The 16,473-nt window shown below is 39.1% G+C and overlaps 1 protein-coding gene across 1 annotated transcript in view; it reads right to left on the bottom strand.

Annotated features, from left to right (window-relative positions):
- LOC137169912 (nesprin-2-like) overlaps positions 1–16,473 on the bottom strand; it is a 90,004-nt gene that overhangs the window by 24,482 nt on the left and 49,049 nt on the right. The window contains exons 69-91 of the mRNA XM_067573340.1: positions 16,257–16,412; positions 15,899–16,099; positions 15,563–15,655; positions 14,980–15,165; positions 14,628–14,798; positions 14,336–14,473; positions 12,756–12,964; positions 11,568–11,700; positions 10,422–10,604; positions 9,662–9,811; positions 9,091–9,261; positions 8,418–8,573; positions 8,168–8,323; positions 6,928–7,098; positions 6,387–6,520; positions 5,374–5,566; positions 3,943–4,125; positions 3,520–3,633; positions 3,232–3,377; positions 2,715–2,862; positions 1,978–2,072; positions 665–896; positions 329–526 (exon numbers count right to left, since the gene is read on the bottom strand). Of these exons, the coding sequence (XP_067429441.1) occupies positions 329–526; positions 665–896; positions 1,978–2,072; positions 2,715–2,862; positions 3,232–3,377; positions 3,520–3,633; positions 3,943–4,125; positions 5,374–5,566; positions 6,387–6,520; positions 6,928–7,098; positions 8,168–8,323; positions 8,418–8,573; positions 9,091–9,261; positions 9,662–9,811; positions 10,422–10,604; positions 11,568–11,700; positions 12,756–12,964; positions 14,336–14,473; positions 14,628–14,798; positions 14,980–15,165; positions 15,563–15,655; positions 15,899–16,099; positions 16,257–16,412 (3,717 nt within the window). The remainder of the gene's footprint in view (positions 1–328; positions 527–664; positions 897–1,977; positions 2,073–2,714; positions 2,863–3,231; positions 3,378–3,519; positions 3,634–3,942; positions 4,126–5,373; positions 5,567–6,386; positions 6,521–6,927; positions 7,099–8,167; positions 8,324–8,417; positions 8,574–9,090; positions 9,262–9,661; positions 9,812–10,421; positions 10,605–11,567; positions 11,701–12,755; positions 12,965–14,335; positions 14,474–14,627; positions 14,799–14,979; positions 15,166–15,562; positions 15,656–15,898; positions 16,100–16,256; positions 16,413–16,473) is intronic.

Raw genomic sequence — 16,473 nt, forward strand, 5'->3', positions numbered from 1 at the left:
GTTGCTTGGTTGTAGTTAGCATAGATTGAACAGTGCAGTGAATTTGTATCCTACTGTCCTTTGATTTCAGTTAAATGCATTCAAGATATATTGGTAGGACTACCCAGTTTGTTTGATTTTTATTGATCAGTAAACACTTTATTTTTATATACTACTTTACTGAGCTCATATTTAGTTGTCAGGAACTTTTGGAACTTATATGGACCATTTGTCAAAAAAATGAATAAATACATATTTTATAATGTAAAATTGAGAAAATGTTGTTCATCGTAAAATATTAACCTAGGGTAAAAATAATAAATAAGAGTGTTGGAAATATGGCTGTTACCTGAACAGTGGTGTTGATCAGGGCTCTTCTTTTTGCCAGCAGTGAGCCGGTATGTTTCCATGCCTCCTCTATGGCCTGGAGCTGTGACTGCAGTTGACTCCGACACTCAGACTCTGTCATAGTTCCACATAAATGTCTGCCAGCATCCAAAGTCTGGGTGTACACGGTAGAGCGCAGATCCAGAGCCTCTTCAACACACTTAAACAAATATGGGGAGAAATTATGGTCTTTAAAAGTGTGATGTGTAGCATTTATACATCAATAAAACATTCAATTTGTTAAAATTTTGTTTTTACAACAGTAAGATAAATCTTTCCAACATCCGCATACGCTAACCTGGTAATCATCCGTGCAGCTCAGGAGCTGTTGCAGCGTGCACAGAGCGTGGCCAGCAGGAGGCAGCAGAGGGTCAACATCGCTCAGCAGCTTCCACAGAAGTTTCAAGCCGCTATGGTAGATCCTCCACTGGCTGAGTTGTTCTTTTGTCAGGGTCCTGCGCTGAACAGCTAGAGCGACGGCGCTGAACCATCTCTCCTTCACACAGGCCACTTGTGTCATGAGCTCAGATCTGTGCAGGAACAATGCAACGTTCAGTGTTTCATTTGGAGAAGAACATATGAACATACGTGTAGGCATCTAATCAAGAATTAAAACATAATGAATATAATATGGAATGGGAGACTAATTCACTGATTTCCACAGGGATCTTAGGTATTTGCAGTTACAAAAGAATTGAGGATATTAAACAAAAAGAATACATGAAATAGTAAAAGTAATAAAACAAAATCAGAAGATGGTCTGTCATGGTTCATTCACAGACAATTGCTAAATCAATAAAAAAATCAGCAGGATTTTAAGACCGTCTTTTATCCTTTGATGGTCCCAGCAGGGAGAAGAGAAAACTTTCCTTTCAGTCTCATAAAAATGTAAGAGCTTCCCAAGCTTTCCAAAAACCGCAAAATTTAAGGAAGCATCAAGGAGAGAGACATGTAGCTGTTCCAAAGCAGGAAACACCTGCATTTTTTTTTGTGTGTGTGCACCCAATGTGTGTGATTATTTCAAGTGAGGAAATGAATGCAGCTGGAAAAGCTCACATTTTAATTATTTAATTGGCGACAGGGTCTGAAAAAATAGCAGACTACAAGCCAGCCCACTCTGATAACTCCTGCAGGGTTTCTCTCTAGCGTGGGACCAAACTGAATATATCTCAAACTGTAGATACTGAAAACATAATAAGGTTTGACATCCAGCCCTATACCTACACTGTATACAATACTGTGTACACTGACCATTACATTCAGTGAAAAATGTGCACCTAATATGTGCAGTATCTTCCCCAGTTTCTTTTTCCACAGGAATGTGGCTATTTAGTATTAATTTAGTGCCAATATAGTTGAAAAGACTGAGGAAAGACACAGGGAATGCCATGATCCTTTCATCAACTTGAATTGAATCCTGAACAGGAGTCATGGATGAAGGGTGGAACAGGGAAAACTAGAACTTTAGGCTTTTACTTTGATTATGTAAAAACAAATGCGAGTACGATTTCCAGACTTTAGCCATACAGGACTCAAACTATGAGCTCCTTAGGCTTGTTATCTACTGCGGCAGCAACAAACTGTCATTTAGGGAGTATTTCCATCACTTACCTTTTCTGTCCTGTTTCTTTTTCCATGCACTCTACTGCATCACAGAGAAGACCCTGCAGGAGCTGGTGTCCAATTATCATTTCAGCCTGAAGCCTCTGTAAGAATGAGAGAGAATAGAAAGAGAGAGCACAGTAAAAGTCATAGATCAAATCTCTATTTCATCTGATTTGACTCATAATTGTACAATTTTAGACAAATCGTTAGGATTTGTAAATGGCACCAATACTCATGTCCACCATTTAAAATAAATGGCACTCAAGCTCCCTATTGTCCTGCCAGAATCACAGAGATACTGTATATTAACCAAGTGTTTGTGCTGATGAGGTCATTCATTCAGCTACCTCACACCCTAATTACCATATACAGTATCTCAGTATGCCAGCATGCTTGGCATCTAGTAACACATGGGCACTAAACAGATGAACTCTGTATTTAGAGCTCAAACTAATCTGCAGATGTACGGTGGGAATGACTTTATCAACAATTTATCAACAAAGATTTTAACACTACTTTTAAAAAACTAGCTGGTGAGTAGATTCTTGGCTTAACAAGATAAACTCACTAAAATCGGAGTAATTTAAGTTATTTGTCACTGCCATTTGTGGCTGCCAAGATGCAAAAACTGCATGTTTACATCCCTGTGTTGTACTAAACGGACATTTTTAAAAGTGGAGTCCTGAAACAACTTAGCGGCAGGTTTCAGTTTGAACAAAATCAATATGCTAAGTGTATAGTACCTGATGTACAGTCAGCATCTCTTTGAGGTTGGAGTAACTTTGAAGTTTTCTGGGTACTGACTCTTGCTCCAACTTCTCCTGGATAGATTTCAGGTTCTTACATTTCTGCTGAAAGTCCTGGGAACGCTGACTTTCAGCCTGCAGCTCTCTATGGCATTCACACAGAAAACAGCAGTCTTCTTTTAGACTAGAAGCTTATTACAAAATGCATCCATCTCCTGTATTCCCTCAGAAACTAAGACACAATCTTATTATAATAGATTTTTCTCTGGAATAGCAATAGAAAACAAAACTACACATTGCCTTGCAGAAACTTTTATTTGTGTTAAAACTGTTCAAGTTATCACGACATTGCACATCATGTAACTTAACTCTATGGATTTCTGTATGAGGGCAGAAATGTTTTATGAGCTTCCACAAAAAAAATATTGACCACAGCTCTCCAATTGTTGGCAAATGTTTTGTGAGCACTTTTGTTACAGTTTTCCCAAAACATTTTAAAGCTAAACTTTCTCACCTGTTCATGTCAGACGTTCGAGTCACACTGTCGATCCATTGCCTGCTGAGCATGTGCAGTCTCTCTGTCTGCTCTTTGCTGAGGCTCATACAGCGACTCATCTCCCTGACGTCAACCAGTGATTCACTGAGTGCCAAGAGATCCTGCTATACGTCCAAGAAATAAAGTAGTCTTTCAGCAAGAGCCCACAATCAACAAGTCTTGTATAGTCCAGTGGCTTTGAATTTAAATAGATAAGTATTGTATAGAAGAGATGACTCATGGGAAATAACAAGGACTTGGACCAACCTTTACAGAGTCTATGTTATTTATGGTGACATTCTGCTTGTGCAATATATTCTGTGTTTGCTTTTCAAGAGCCTCCAGTTGAGAATTAAATAGTTTCTGTTGCCCCAAATCCTCCTGCACACAAAGAGAAATGTGACAGATTAAATGTCAGCCTGGGTTTATGAAATTTGAACATTACATTAAGTAATGGACTGTAATCTCTGGTTAGGTAATGTTCACACTAAAACTTCAGGCAAACTGCCTCCATTTATGAGACACTTAACAAATTCAATGTAAAGATAACAGATCATTTTATGTGTTAGTCATCTTTCACCAATTTCTGGACTATGAGAAGTTGGGCTGAGTCACCTCTATCTAAAATATCTGTAGAGTTAAAACAGATTTATAATAATATTGTAATAAAAATTCAATTAATTTCCTCACCTGGAGACTTTTCTTTTTGCCTGACATTGCCTGGTTCAGCAGCAGAATGTCACGTGAAAGCAGCCTGGTCTCTGATTGGATTAAATTTGCAGCCAGTGGTTCTAGATGTCCAATAAGAGGCTTGGAAGATGCCAGCACATCTCCCACACTGCTTTGCAAGTCCTCAGCAGCATCCTGCAATTTCTTGCATTAATGAAGAAAATTCAACCAGTTAGATAAAAGAATGAGAAGATACAAACATCCATATAGGTTTATCTACTGTTAACTGGGCTGGTGGAGCACATCTAATTGCATGGAATTTTTTTTTTTTTTTTAAATATATATATATTTTTGGGGCATTTTATGCTTTCATTATGGGGACAGTGGAGAGATGACAGGATGATGGGGTTGACCGGGGTGCGCCAGAATTTCCTGTTTTTCCATCATCTTTCTTTCTTTTTTATCGATATTTTTGACAGACACATACAACCACCAAACAGTTTCTCTTTTTTTAGTTTTTAGTTTAGTAGTTACTTTTTTAGTTTTACCAATTTCCAGTAACTTCTACTAATTATTTTATAAAGTATTAGCTGAGATTGCGCTTCATGTGAATAAGTATGCCAAGAAGCTCTTCCAAGTGTCATCTGGGATCCCTTGACTATTATCTTTTTCCCAACCAATTTTTAACCCTGCCAACCGTGGAGACTCAGTGCCTCTAATATAGTTGTAAAATTTTGGTGCCTCAACTATAGATGTTTCCTTTTTAGGAAGAGCTCCTGAATTCCAGTGATACCACAAGTTTAATTTTGGTTATCAAAAAGTATACAATGTCTAATTTGTAAGAATCTCCAAAAGTCTGAGGGAGGCAGATTATGTTTATTTTTAAGATCCAACTCCTCCATCCTCCACAAGGTCATCAAGAATCTACATGCCTGAGTTCAACAATCTTTCCCAAAATGAGAGATTTCTTGTCTATTAATAGCTTCTTGTTGTACCATACAGAGGCTCTTGGTGTGGCATGCAGATTGGGCCTTAGTATTTGATGGACCACCCTCCATGTTTCTTGAGTGAAGGCCAACACAGGGTTTTGAAACAGAACTGGTCTACCTTGTTGAGTCAGGAAGGCCTCCAGGGAGGAGGGTGTTTCAATTGCTGTTCAATTTTAACTCAAGAAGGGACGTTTTCTTGAGGAAAATTCATTTTGGCAAACCCAGTGATACCAGTCAATGCGGGATAGAGAGAGGCCACCCTCCTCTTTTGCTGCATATAATTTTGCCTGGTTGAATAAAGGTCTTTTCCCTGCACACACAAAGTTCTCTACCATTTCATTGATGTATAGCTGAATTACTTAATTTCATTTTAAAATACATTTCAATTACATTTCCGTGTTGGCACTGCATCAGGGCTAAGCGAGCCACTTTCTGCTATCAGGCATGTTTGCTTGAAACCTACCTGCATGTGAACCATGGCCTGTGTGTCCTGTTGCGGTGAAAGCAAGGAACTCAGCAGCTCCTCCCACTGATGCCACAGGCGTTGCAGGTGAAGGGAGCAGTTATCAGAGAGGCGTGTGTACTCCTGCCAGAGGGAAAGTGTCTCTCCAGTCTTCTTGTGTTCATCCTTAATCTTCTGCAGCATGTCCTTCCACCTGACACAACCACAACTTATATTAGCTCACCCTCCCATTCACTTATGAAACTAAGAATCACTACAAACAACTGCCTGATTAAGCTCTTGTCATGATTTTATATTCACTTTTGAACAAGTTATTTTCTGTGTGTGTGTGTGTTTGGCATGTTGCCTGCTCTGAAGAAGGTTTGTGTGACTGAAAACTTAAGTGTGTACATAAGTGTGTAATGTAAATCTGTAATGTAAATCTCTTCACCCAGTACAGCACAGAATCAACTTCAAAATTCTGCTAATAGTCTATGAAGCACTCAGTGGTTTGGCTCCCTGGTATATTACTGACCTGCTCACTGACTACAGTCCAACTAGATCCCTCAGGTCATCTGGTAGCTGTTTTCTAACTGTACCCAGAATTCAGCAGCATAATTTTTAATTGTTGTTAATTTCTGTATTTTTAAACTTTGGTGTAAAATGATTATTTCATCATGATGATCAATTACTTTTATGCTGATGATAAGAACCTTGAACTACCATTGTGTACGAAAGGTGCTATACAAATAAAATTGGCTGGACTTGACAACTCTACTATAAATAAAAGCATAGTGGCACTGTCGTAATCATATTTTGGTGTTTTTAATAATAATACAGTTACATTTTGGTGTACATGTACCCCAAAGTTCATGAGGAGATAAAATGTATCAGACATGGCATTATGAGCTATCATATAATAGCTTGCAACATCTGTTGAAATTGTTATATATGTGAATCACAGTTTTGCAAACCAACCTGTTTTTTTTTTGTTGCTTTGAATGTGAGTTTGCACTATTGAATATGTCACTGACCGTTTTCGCTCTCCTTCCATTTGATCACGCAGTGACTGTGCTCTTCCATGATCAAGAGTCTTCATGAGACTCTGGTAGGATTTGTCCACAGCCACCCAAAGCTCTTCTCCTCGTCTAGCCTTCTCCTGGTGTTGCTGTGCAGAGAAAAACACCTTTCATATTTTCACTTTGGAGGTACATTTACTTACAAAAAACCTAAGTACAGAGACTGACAAAACTCAGGCTTTGACATCTATGAAAACTCACACGTTAACCAAGTCTGTCAACTAGATGGAGGGGCTTTTAACTTCATAAAGCTCCGACTGGCTGTTTCAGGGTGCAGGATTACAAAAAAAACTCTTTTTGGTTTCTCTGACTTGCAACTTAAAAGCCATCAAGCCCTCCAGACTTTGACTCACCTTTCTTGAAGGGTTGAAGTGGCACAATCTTTTAAATTACTTAAATTAATTAGAGAATTATTGTGTTATAAGTAACGCAGCACATGACGCCATCTGTAAAGTCTTAATGTGTGCGTGTACATGATGCGATGGCCTCTGCTCACCTGAAGGAGGTCCATGTAATCCTGTGTCTGCTTCAGTGAGAGCAAAGGAGCTTGGTGATGCTGCAGAGAACAGCGCACCCTAGTGGTGTGTAGAGAAACCTCTCTCAAATTTCTCTCAAAACAATCCCACTCCTCCATAGTCTGATGTAGAGCTGGTCTCAAAGCTTCCATCTGCAAATTACCACACAGGACAACAAGATGAAGACTGGTAACGCAGCATCCTCTGACAGTCAGAAATATTCTTCAATATCTGAGGACATATTCATTTTTTAAAGAAATGCACTGTCTTGTTGGTTTGCTTTAATATTAAGTTATAAGAATACTGGCAACAAAATAATCCAGGTATACCTTATTAATATCGCTGATCAATTAATATTGTGCATTATGCTACATGATAGGTAAGTAAGAGGATATTAGTGGTTTGTAATGGCACGGAGAGTCATACATTTTTACCAATGACATATTATCTATCTTTTGTTGCATTGAAGGTTATTTAATTGGATTTTAGCTTTACACATCCAAAACATAATAATGGTATAATACTTTTCATTTGTATTCAGTTTTGTGCAGCTGCAACAATTGTCAATTAATCAATTTGTTAATCAACAGAAAATTAATCGCCAACTATTTTGATGATCCAATAGTTGTTTTAGTCATTTTTAAAGGAAAAATGCCAAACATTTTCTAGTTGTAGCTTCTCAAATGTGAGAATTTGAAGCTTTTATGTGTCATACATGATAGAAAACTGATCAACAGTCTAAAACAATAAGAGCAAGATATTCAGACAAAACAAGACATTTAATGAAATCACCTTGGGCATTTTTCACTATTCTCTGACATTTTATAGACAAAACCATGAGTCAATTAATCAAATTAATAACTGGCTGATTAATTGATAATTAAAATAATTGTTAGTTGCAGCTCCACAATTTTGTGTACATGTTTCCAATGGTCACAAATAAGTTAAAATATAAATAAATATATAATAAAATATTGATTAGTGTAGCGTTAATGTTATGCTATATACTGTATTTGTATGTAATTGCTACTCTATACAAGCATGAGGTGACAATCGTGTGATCTACTGGAGAGGCAGGTGGATGATTTTGGATTTTCATGATCTAACAATTAAGGAGCCATGTTTGTAATTTATCTTAAAAGGCATCTTAAATATTTTTATACTTAACTTTAATTCACTATTTTTTCACATGTCTGATTGCAGTAACACATTTATCTTTACCTGTTCACTAAGATCCTGACAAGCATGGCTAAGGCTCTCTGCCTGGCCAGAGAAGGTGACATCACATGCGTGCTCCTCTTCCTTTTCAACATGCACACATGTGGCTTTCAAGTCCTGCAGAGCTGCAGCCACCTCCTTCACTCTCCCCACAACAGCCTAGAAGAGAAACAGAGCAGTGTCAGATCTGACGACAGCAGGAGAGGATACAGTACAAACACACACCTACAGTACTTGCATCCTGTTACTGTACCTCCCACTCCAGCAGAGCCTTATGAGCCAGAGTTTGACTGGTGGGCTGTTTCCACTGATTCAGCTGCTTTTTCTGCTGCTCTATAGTTTTATTAAGACGCTGCAACTGTCTCTCTTTGGCTGCACAAGTGTGATGAATCTGTTCAGCTCCATAAATCTGAGGGGGAAAAAGCCAAACAGTGGTTGATTTATGAGTAGAAATAAAAATGTAAAAATCAGAATTGGAAAGTCATATTGCCTTAGTGCATTTGGAGAGTCATGCAAGCTTTTCCATTGTTATTGGCATAAATGGAATTGTATTTACGGTTTGACTGAAATGGATTTTTGATGGCCAGTAAACTTTTAGCCAATATTTGTGCCAATACAAAATATACAAGCATATTCAAACAATAAACTACCATAAAATTACAAAACTCAAGAGCTTAATAAGAAAAAGACTTAATTTGGATTATTTTATTCGTTTGTATGGAAAGAAACACTGAACACTCTACTGTACGGATTTTCTTTCTTAAATCAGCTGTCTTTCACTGTCTATATCACATATTTCACATATTAGCTTGTTAGCACTGTCCAGACAGAAAAAACACATATCTGTTTGCATAAAACTACTTTTCTAGCTCGATCTAAGTATACTGGCAGTCTATTTGTTGCATTTGAGTTGCTGAAAAACAAACCTGGCTCTCCAGCTCTCTATGCAGGTGGAACCACTGCAGTCTGAGGGCACCAAGTTGCTCTGCAAACACCGTACGTTTGGAGCAGAGAGCATCTGCTCCCACCACCCGAGGCCCAGACTGGGACAGGAAATCGAGGAGCAGCTGCCCACTGACCATGCCTGCCTTCAACTCCTGAGAAATCAACACAAACACTCACATAAAAAAGAAGTTTCTAGATGGCACCAGTCAACAGAATGATGGAGGTTCCTCTGTTGTTCTAAAGAATTTGTTTTGTTTTTATCTCCTTACTGTTCTTCATCGCTGTAAATCGTTAGAAGTGTTTGTATTGCATGGCATTTACATAATGAAACTGCAGAAAATATTTAATTTGTAATGGGGAGAGGATGCTGGAACACCATAGTGTCGTTCAAGGGTGAAGAAATCTGACATTCTTAGATGTTTATTCACTGAATATCAAGCAAATTTAGCTAATTTTGGTAAATGGGTAATGCTGATTTAAAATAGAAGTATTGACTGCTCATGAAAGAGATAAACAGGTAAAAGTCAGAGTGGATGTTTGAGATATGCATGCCTGGTAGTGGTGCTGGCTCTCTGTGATCTGAGCAGCATTTTTGGCCTTGACGACTGTTTCTTTCTCCCGGCTCAGTCGGGCCTCCAGCTTCTTCAGCCAGTCCTCCAGGTCAGATAGCAGCTGCACCGGTGGCCACGCAGACAGCAGATGCTAATGGACACAAGAATATTACATTAATTCTTGTACTTTTTCTTATTTTACTGCTTTTTTTATTTGATTGTATTTGTCCAGCTAAGTAGTTGTCATAAAAAATTTGTTCATAAACATCATACACTTTTGCTATTACTGTTTGACTTATGGGTAGTGTAAGATATCAAAGTGTAAGACATCAAAAAGAACCACATGCCAAACCTAATTACTGTAATATAGAATATCTGTTTCTATTCACTGGTGATAAATGGTGAGGAAAATTAAGTGGTCCTCTTAAGATCCTCCCAAATTCTCTATCTTCAATCAACTCAAAACTGATTTAAACAGGGTTAAATTTTCACTCCCTTCACTGAGGGAGATTTCTCAGTGCCTAATTATTTTGAAAACCAGCAGCACTTACATGGAATTTGAGAAATTACACTTTCATTCACTGCAGGACAGGAAAGTAGTGATGTTCAAAATTTATAGGACATGTGGTCCAAAATTTAAGGCTAGAGATCATCTTGATCATTGCATCATGTACTAGTCATTACAGTGCATTAATAGTATTTTTGTGACTGTTATGTACAGTACTTTTGTCCATGAAGATGAAGATAAAACTTGTATATACCTGCTGCAGCCGGTCTTGTATCTTCGACAGGTCAGAGGTCAGCTGGCTCCAGCTGACCTCCAGCTGGGCGAGCTGAGCTCTCAGCCTCGGGCAGTCAGCTTCCCTCAGGTGACGCAGCTGAGTGGCATCCTTTGATACAGCCGCCCGCTGGACCGACATGGCTTCCATCTCTATGGAGAAATCCTGGGGAACAAGATTAACAACTGTCAGAAAACATGTCTATCATGAGATTTATACATTTTGAACTGCTGGTTGAGTTTAATTTCAGCATCAAGTCCATAACAACTTTGTTTAAATGTTTTCAACATTTAAATCCTGAACCCTCTCTAACATGAGTGTTGAGTGTGTCAAGTGTTTTGTCATTTTAGTCACTGTGGCCATCAGTGCTCATGCACCAAATTTGGTTATTCCAGACTAGGAATATGCCAGTATCAAATCATCATGCTACGATTATTGTGGCCAAAAAATATTACAGTAAACTGTATTATCACGATAATCATCAAGCTTTTCTGAAATACTATTATATTGTAAGAATACTTCAGACAAATGATGGTCTCGGATTTAATCAAACTGAACAACTATATTCCACAAATGTCACATCAAAAACACTAAAAACACCACAAACAACCACATGTTGGTCGTTTAAGGTTTTGGACAGTTGACTTTAAATGCAGCTCAGTGTCTCCTTCTCTAAAATTCTCTCCATGCTCTGATTTTTTATTGCGTGTTAATAGTTGTGAAAGAACCAAAAATTCCTGCGCACTGGCAAGCAAACCACGGCCAGAACAGAGCTAGACAAACAAGGAGCCTGGGTCTCTGGTCCGGCTGTGTCATTTTCTTGTGGTTTATCAAAATACAACAGCTAATAAAGACAGGAGAGCTGGTTAGCAGTATTGTTATAGTCAAAATGTTAAACATGATATATAGTAAACATGGCACTAGAACTGAAATCTAACTGAAAAATAATCTGTTGCTGCTTTTTTTCAGACAGATTATATTTCCCTCTGCTTTAACTGGGACTACATACTATAAACCTACAGTAACAAGCTAAGAAAGCATGTTTGGTTTTCTCTGAGAGGCCTTATTTAGAATAATCATTCAGTGTTTGTGATATAGAAATGTGCTGTGCAGAGAGGAAAGCCTTACCAGCAGCTTGATCAGACTACTGTGAACACACTCCTGGTTCAGGTCAGAGGTGTTGGCCAGTTCCGACCAAGTCTTCAGATGTTTGTTGGCACCAACCAGCCAATCACTGACCGAGGCAAAGTCTGTCTGGAATCTGTGGGGAGGACAAGGCTTACATGATATCTCATCCAGTGAGGCAGAACGCGACTGCTCCTTCTGACAGAGTGAGGTATGGACTGAGGCATGAGTCCAATACTGATAAATGGATATGTTTTATTTGTTCTGATGTCCTAGATGTGCCAGCAAAGTACACGTGATATAACCATATTAAGAGTGAGTGAGCAACATAGAAAGGCAAGTCTTATCTGTCACAAGGCTGATTTCAGCCTCATTGATCTGGGACTAGTATAACCCACAGATCTCATTAAATTTAGGACTTTATGCCCCATGTCTCTTTCATGTAGCACTGCATTTCACTTAAATTTACTGAATAAATCCAGAGAATATATAGAAAGTGTGTCCAAACTTTCGAATGGTACTGTAGCACAGTAGTATCCCCAAAAAGTCTGTATTGGCCCTGTGGAAAAGTATAATTACCAAATACCTCCAGATGTGACATTTGACATGTCATTCCTAATGGATTTGGATTCATAAAGTTGCTCTTTCTAAAAATGAGCCTCGGTGCTAAATAATTAGACGCGCCTCCAGAATTTTCACTCAAAATACAAAACAAAGCTCTTAATAATTTCCACTGAAGCCTTCATAATTCTCCACCCAGGTGAGGGAAGAGAAAAAAACTGTAAAAAGCAACAAACCTTTCATGCAAGACTAAAAAACACTGATGAGCTCTGCAATTATAACAAATCAAATGAGGTCTTCAGGTAATACTAGAGCTGTGGCAACTCAATACATGTTTTCATCTCAGCCTCCAAGTAAGACACATATTAGGAACTCTGGGATCAAGTGTTTGCATAGTTGTTTTATCCCCTTTAATAACTTATTCTGGAGTAAAGAGAAAAGTTGGAATGGTATTTTTACTCCCTATCCATAAGTAGGATTACTGACATAGTTGTTCCTGACAATAACATTTGTTAAAATGATTCAGGCAATAATTAAAACTGTTTGGCCCCCAATTGGTAGACAATAAAATCCTCTAAAGAAGGTTATTATCTGGCTTTTGTTATATAATGAAGTTGGTATGCTTGATACCTGTCCCACCTGGCCCTGCTGTCCTGGACATCTCTGCAGCGTTGAATCTCTTGCTCCGTCCGTCTGTAGGCACTCCGCCATCGCAGCTCCAGAGCGCCTCCTGCCTGGCTGACTGAGGCAGCAAACACTGGCTCTGTCTGCATCATATTCCCCTGATCCAGCAGCAGTCCTACAGCAGCTCTGCTCTCATCCAGCTGGACCAGGGTTTGCTTGGTAAAAAAAGGGGAATCAACAGAGCTTGTGTTGAATTTGTGTCAAACTCAGTGAGACTCTTTTGGCAGGCAGCGTCCATGCTAACATTTTGAAAAGACAGACCGGACCAACTGTGATGTACTGTGGAGAAGATGGTGGGTTAAAAAGGCTGTTTAAAATGTCACATAAATGTGGCAGGGGGATGACAGAAAAAGTGAGAAGGCGATGAAGTGAATTATGTGTAAATAATAAAAAAATAGGAGAAAAGAAGAAATGTATCACCCTGACCTATAATTTATTCCTGCCACTCAAGCAGACTCATCCACTGCTATGGCAACGGCTCTTTTTGTCTCTTGACACACACACACACACACACACATCTTTGTCTCATCCAATGCCATCTGAGAGAACTATAAATACTATCAAAGGAAAGAAAGGAGTTTACAAGAGGCTAAAAGAACATAAGATTCTCTGATGTCTAGAGATGGATTCATGACCAGGACATCAATAATCTGTCATCCTCTGAAGGCTGAAGCACAGCACCCACTAGCAGGGTCCTCAGTGTGGTCTTCTTACTTGTTGAGACAATATATACCTGTCAATCATCCTTCTCAATCTTTCCCAAAAGAAATCTGCACCAAAACACTTCAACACTAAAACTGGCTAATGGCACCTTCAAATTAAAAAAAAAAAACTAACAAAACACTGAGATGTTTCCAGTGTAACAACAATTCAGTTTGATTGCAGGTGTTTTTTTAAGCACAGTATTTAAAACATCAGCAATGAAATCAAAGTTAGGGCAATTACTTCACTCAAATGTTCAAAATAAACCTAATCATAGAAGAGGCAGGGATACCAATTACTACACAAATGACTCAATAGCAACAGTATGTCGAGTTTTGAAAAAGTGTCACAGCTGCTGTTTTTCAGCTGGAAAAACTCTCCTGCTTCCTCCAACTGCGACTAATGCTATTATGATTGTGCTGCTCAGCTACTGATGAAACTCATGTTCTCTGAAGGCTTTTGGGACACATGCAGGGAAATGTAGGAAATCACAAGGAGAAATATGAGCAGAGGAAGCAGGCTGACATACAGTAAATTTCAAAAAGCCATTTATCTCAAAATGCCTCTTTTAATTTCTGCATACTGGTTGCAAAAACAGTATTAAATTGCAAATTTTTGCAACATCAAAAAGGAAAAAAGGAAGTGGGGTAACAGAAGAAAAGGTCTCTAAAGTATAGGTTATATGAGTGTACTGAAGTAACAAGAGTGCAAATAAATTCGAGGAGATGGAGTAAGTAAAAAAGAGATTGAGAGAGGAAGTGAGAAAAGAAAATAAGGATGAGAAAATAAGAGAACACATTTGTGTGCAGTGTGACAGAGTTTACCTGGCAAGCATCCAGTCTGTGCTGTACTACAACCTCCTCATCATCTTCTCCCTGTGGTTCCCCGCTGCTGATGAAGGCTTCAAGCTCATCCAGCATCCTGCCCAGTCCAACACAACTATCCTCCCACCGGATCCACTCCTGCAGATCCCACATAGACCCACACAGTAGTTTTAACATTTGATTTGTGGACACATACATCCCAATAGATATTTTCTCAGATATTCCAAAACAGAATACGCATTCGTGTATGTATGAATTTATATGACCTTCAGTGAAAATGCAAACTACAAACCTGGAGCCTCCTTTGAGAAGCCACTTCCTGTTCCAGAGCCTGTTGCTGCAAAGCTTTGGCCCTGACTTCCAGCTGTATCCGCTCATCCTCTTGACACTTGAGTGCTTCTGGCTCACGTTGGAATAGATGCTGCACAAAAGCCAACTGAGACCCGAGGACCTGCAGGAGCTTCTGGATCACCAAGAGACCAGATTTAAGACAGAAACGAAGTGAAATAATTACAAAGTAGGCCTGAGAAACACAGCAACAGGAGCAAGAAAGAGGCTTCTAACACACTCTTAGGAAAGTGCCTGACTTAAATATGAGGTTTTTTTTGCCTGTTGAGGAATTTTCTGAAAGCACAGCGAGATACCTTGTGTCTGCAGAGAACGGCCTGAAGTTGGCTGCGGTTGTGAACCCGGCTTTTCTGCCCTTCTGTTATGCATTCTTCACCCAGTTCCAGGAGGCGAGTTATCCCCTGAAGCAAGGACTGGGAAGCTTGCTGTAGCTTGGCTTTTTCCCCTGGTTTCTCTCTCAGATGTCTGCCCAGCACACACTGCTGAGAGATACAGGAGAAACACAAAGTTTGAGGAGAATATCACTACTTTTGAAACACAGATCCTGTATGTATTACTCCTTTTTTTGAATTAGGACTACAGTAAATTGCGGGTTTCTTTTCTGCTAAGGGTGTAGTTGGAGTCACACTTTAGCTGGTATTGTTTAGGTTAAAAAACATTGTCATCCACTTAGGAAAACAACAGAACATGGTAACAAAAATTCATCACACAGGTGTCATTAAAATCTGAAATTGTAATGTAACAGGTATGGCGTTTTGTTTTTTGATGACAGAACTTCATTGTATATGGAGATACTTATAATTCCTTGACACATATTTATAAAATCCTTGATACCAGTACATGCAAACATACACAAAAACACAGTCACACACTAGTTACCTCCAAACTGGGAGCTTCCTTTAGAGTGGGAAACATCTCACTCTGTCCCAGTTCAAACTCGTCCAAAATACACAGCTGGTTAGAGAAGAGCTCCTAAGTGAGAAACAGACATTGTAGATTGTCTTTTTGAATTACTTTTATAGGTTTAGAAAAATTATACAGCCCTTGAACATCCTTCCTTACACGTTGACATTTTAGTGACACATAGTTTAATCACAAGGATTTCATCTGCATCTTCACTGTCTTACAGAACCAACTGTTTTTGGACTATATAATAGAACAATATAATGTCCTCGTGGAATACATAGAGGTTTGTGAATGAGTCGTATTTCCAACCTGATATTGGTCTTTGAGGCCCAGATGTTCAATGAGCTGATTCTGGGATGAGGTGAAGACCAGCTGGACAGTTTGTAGACATTGCTGGACTGAGGTCAAACAGAGGAGAGCGTCTGGTTCTTCCCCCAAAAGCGCAGGCCTGGTGTCTGACTCCACATTTCTCAGCAGACCAGCCAGAGTCACCAGCTCAGCTGATACACACTAAACAACAGCAAAAAGAAAACCCTGCTTTTAGAAATTAATATGAGCTGTACATCCAAAGAAAAGACTTTTTTAAAACACATTACAGTGAATTTTACACTATGCACAGCCACCAAAATATACTGTTACATGCTTGAGCTGCATTATGGTCAGTCACCTCCTGCTGTAGCAGCCTCAGCTGGGCGTCATCTTCACCAGCTCCTCCAGGAGTCAGCAGTAGGTCAGTCAAAGCATCCAGACAGAGGAGGACCCTCCGTACAGCCTCATAAAACTCCTCCTTTACATCTGGATGTGAACCATCTGCAGACCTCGCCTGTGAAATAACACACAGTCATCACTCTCACTTTACACAGTGTTTTCCAGGGTTAAAAGTC

The sequence above is a fragment of the Thunnus thynnus genome, chromosome 18 (assembly GCF_963924715.1).
Source record: "Thunnus thynnus chromosome 18, fThuThy2.1, whole genome shotgun sequence".
NCBI classification, from domain to species: domain Eukaryota; kingdom Metazoa; phylum Chordata; class Actinopteri; order Scombriformes; family Scombridae; genus Thunnus; species Thunnus thynnus.